At 59.8% G+C, this 1673-nt stretch overlaps 1 protein-coding gene across 1 annotated transcript in view; it reads left to right on the top strand.

The window, feature by feature from the left end:
- Nucleotides 1-1243: 1243 nt before the first annotated feature.
- The window catches only part of SLC6A3 (solute carrier family 6 member 3), a 37040-nt gene continuing 36610 nt past the window's right edge, over nucleotides 1244-1673 (top strand). Inside the window, exons 1-2 of the mRNA XM_029941300.1 lie at nucleotides 1244-1262; nucleotides 1355-1452. Coding sequence (XP_029797160.1) covers nucleotides 1244-1262; nucleotides 1355-1452 — 117 coding nt within the window. The remainder of the gene's footprint in view (nucleotides 1263-1354; nucleotides 1453-1673) is intronic.

Consider the following 1673-nt stretch of genomic DNA (forward strand, 5'->3'; position numbering starts at 1 on the left):
CAGGTGATGGACATTTAGGCTCTTTCCATGATTTGGCTGTTGTTGACAGTGCTAAGTCAGGCGGAGAAGGACAGATACCATATGTTTGCACTCGTAGGTCTACCAGGAGAGACCTAACAGAGGACCATGGGGAGGGGAAGGGGGAAAGAGAGTTGGGGAGAGAGAGGGACGCAAATCATGAGAGACTCTTGAATACTGAAAACGAACTGAGGACTGAAGGCGGAGGGGGAGAGGGGGTGATGGTCATGGAGGGGGGCACTTGTGGGGAAGAGCACTCACTGGGTGTTATATGGAAACCAATTTGACTATAAACTATTAAAAAAAAGAAAATCTTTCTTTGGTGGCCATGTGGTTCCTTTTTCTTGCTGATTAAACCTCTTTCATTGGATTACTCTTTTTCCTAAGACCTGACTTGTTGAGCCCATGTGGGAGGCAGCTCTTGAGGGCTGGCCATGGCTGGGTCACACATTCGAGATGGTCTGGCACCATCTACTGAAACCCCTGTCACTTCCCTGAGTTCTAGGGGCTGAATCGTGTCTCCCTCACAGTCATGTGTTGAAATCCTACCCCTCCACGCAGTGGTCCTGGAGGTGGTGCCACTGGGGTGATTAGGTCAGGAGGGTGGAGCCCCAGGAAGGGACTGGAGACTCCAGGGAGCTCCCTCCAGGTGACCCAGGAGAGACCTGTCCAACCAGAGCCGCCTCGGTTGGACTCCCCACTGAACGCCTCGATCCTGAATTCACAGCCTCCACACCCGGGACAAATAAATTTCTTTTGTTTCTAAGCCTCCATCCTGCGGAATCTTCAGCACTGTAGCGAAGCAGACAGAGGCACTGAGGCTGCCTGGATCTAGTTCAGCCTGGCGAGCAGGTCCTGCCCCCTCCCCTCCCCGTCGGGCAGCAGCTGGGTTAGCAGGGGGCCTGGTGAAAGGCAGTGAGGGGGGGTCTCTGGCTGAAGCAGTGGTGGAAATGGCTCTGAGGGGCTGAGGGGCAAGGGCACTCAGGTCCCCTCACACGGAGCACTGCTGAGCAAGAACACGGGCCCAGACCTACCCCAGAGCCGGGGCTGCTGTGGATGCCCAGCCACCGCAAATGCACAGGAAGAAAATCAAAGGCTACTCAGGAGGAAGGTTAATGCCCAGAGACTGGGTCACCCGGAGGCCACTCACCTTGACACCGTTCCCCGCACCTCGGGGTCCTGGGCCTTGGTTGGTGACCTGCAAAATGTAAAATCTCGCGCGGGCATGTCGGCAAAGATTCCGAGTCCGTTGGGTCCCAGGGTGGGTAGCGACCGCCATGGGTTTCCGGGCCTCGCCAGGGAAACCGGCTTCCTTTGCGCGCCTTTCGGGCCCTAGGGTTCCTAGTCGATGCGCGCGTGCGGGCAAAGCGCGGCCACACTGCCCGGGAAACCGCGTCCTGCGCGCGGCCACGGAAGGACCCGGGCGACCGCCAGGTACCTCGGGGCCCAGAGGCCCTGGCACGTGGCCCCAGGGGAGAAGGAAGAGCCCGGGCAGGGTCCGGAGCCCGCCAACTATAGCAGACTAGGGGGTCACCCCAGCAGGGCCGGAGACACCCACAGCACAGCACCTGCCGGACCCGGACCCGGATCCGGACCCAGGGTCCCGCGCCGCCTGTCGAACCTTGCTCCGCGCGGGCCGGGCCGGGAGACGCCCC

The sequence above is a fragment of the Suricata suricatta genome, chromosome 6, assembly GCF_006229205.1.
Source record: "Suricata suricatta isolate VVHF042 chromosome 6, meerkat_22Aug2017_6uvM2_HiC, whole genome shotgun sequence".
NCBI classification, from domain to species: Eukaryota; Metazoa; Chordata; class Mammalia; order Carnivora; family Herpestidae; genus Suricata; species Suricata suricatta.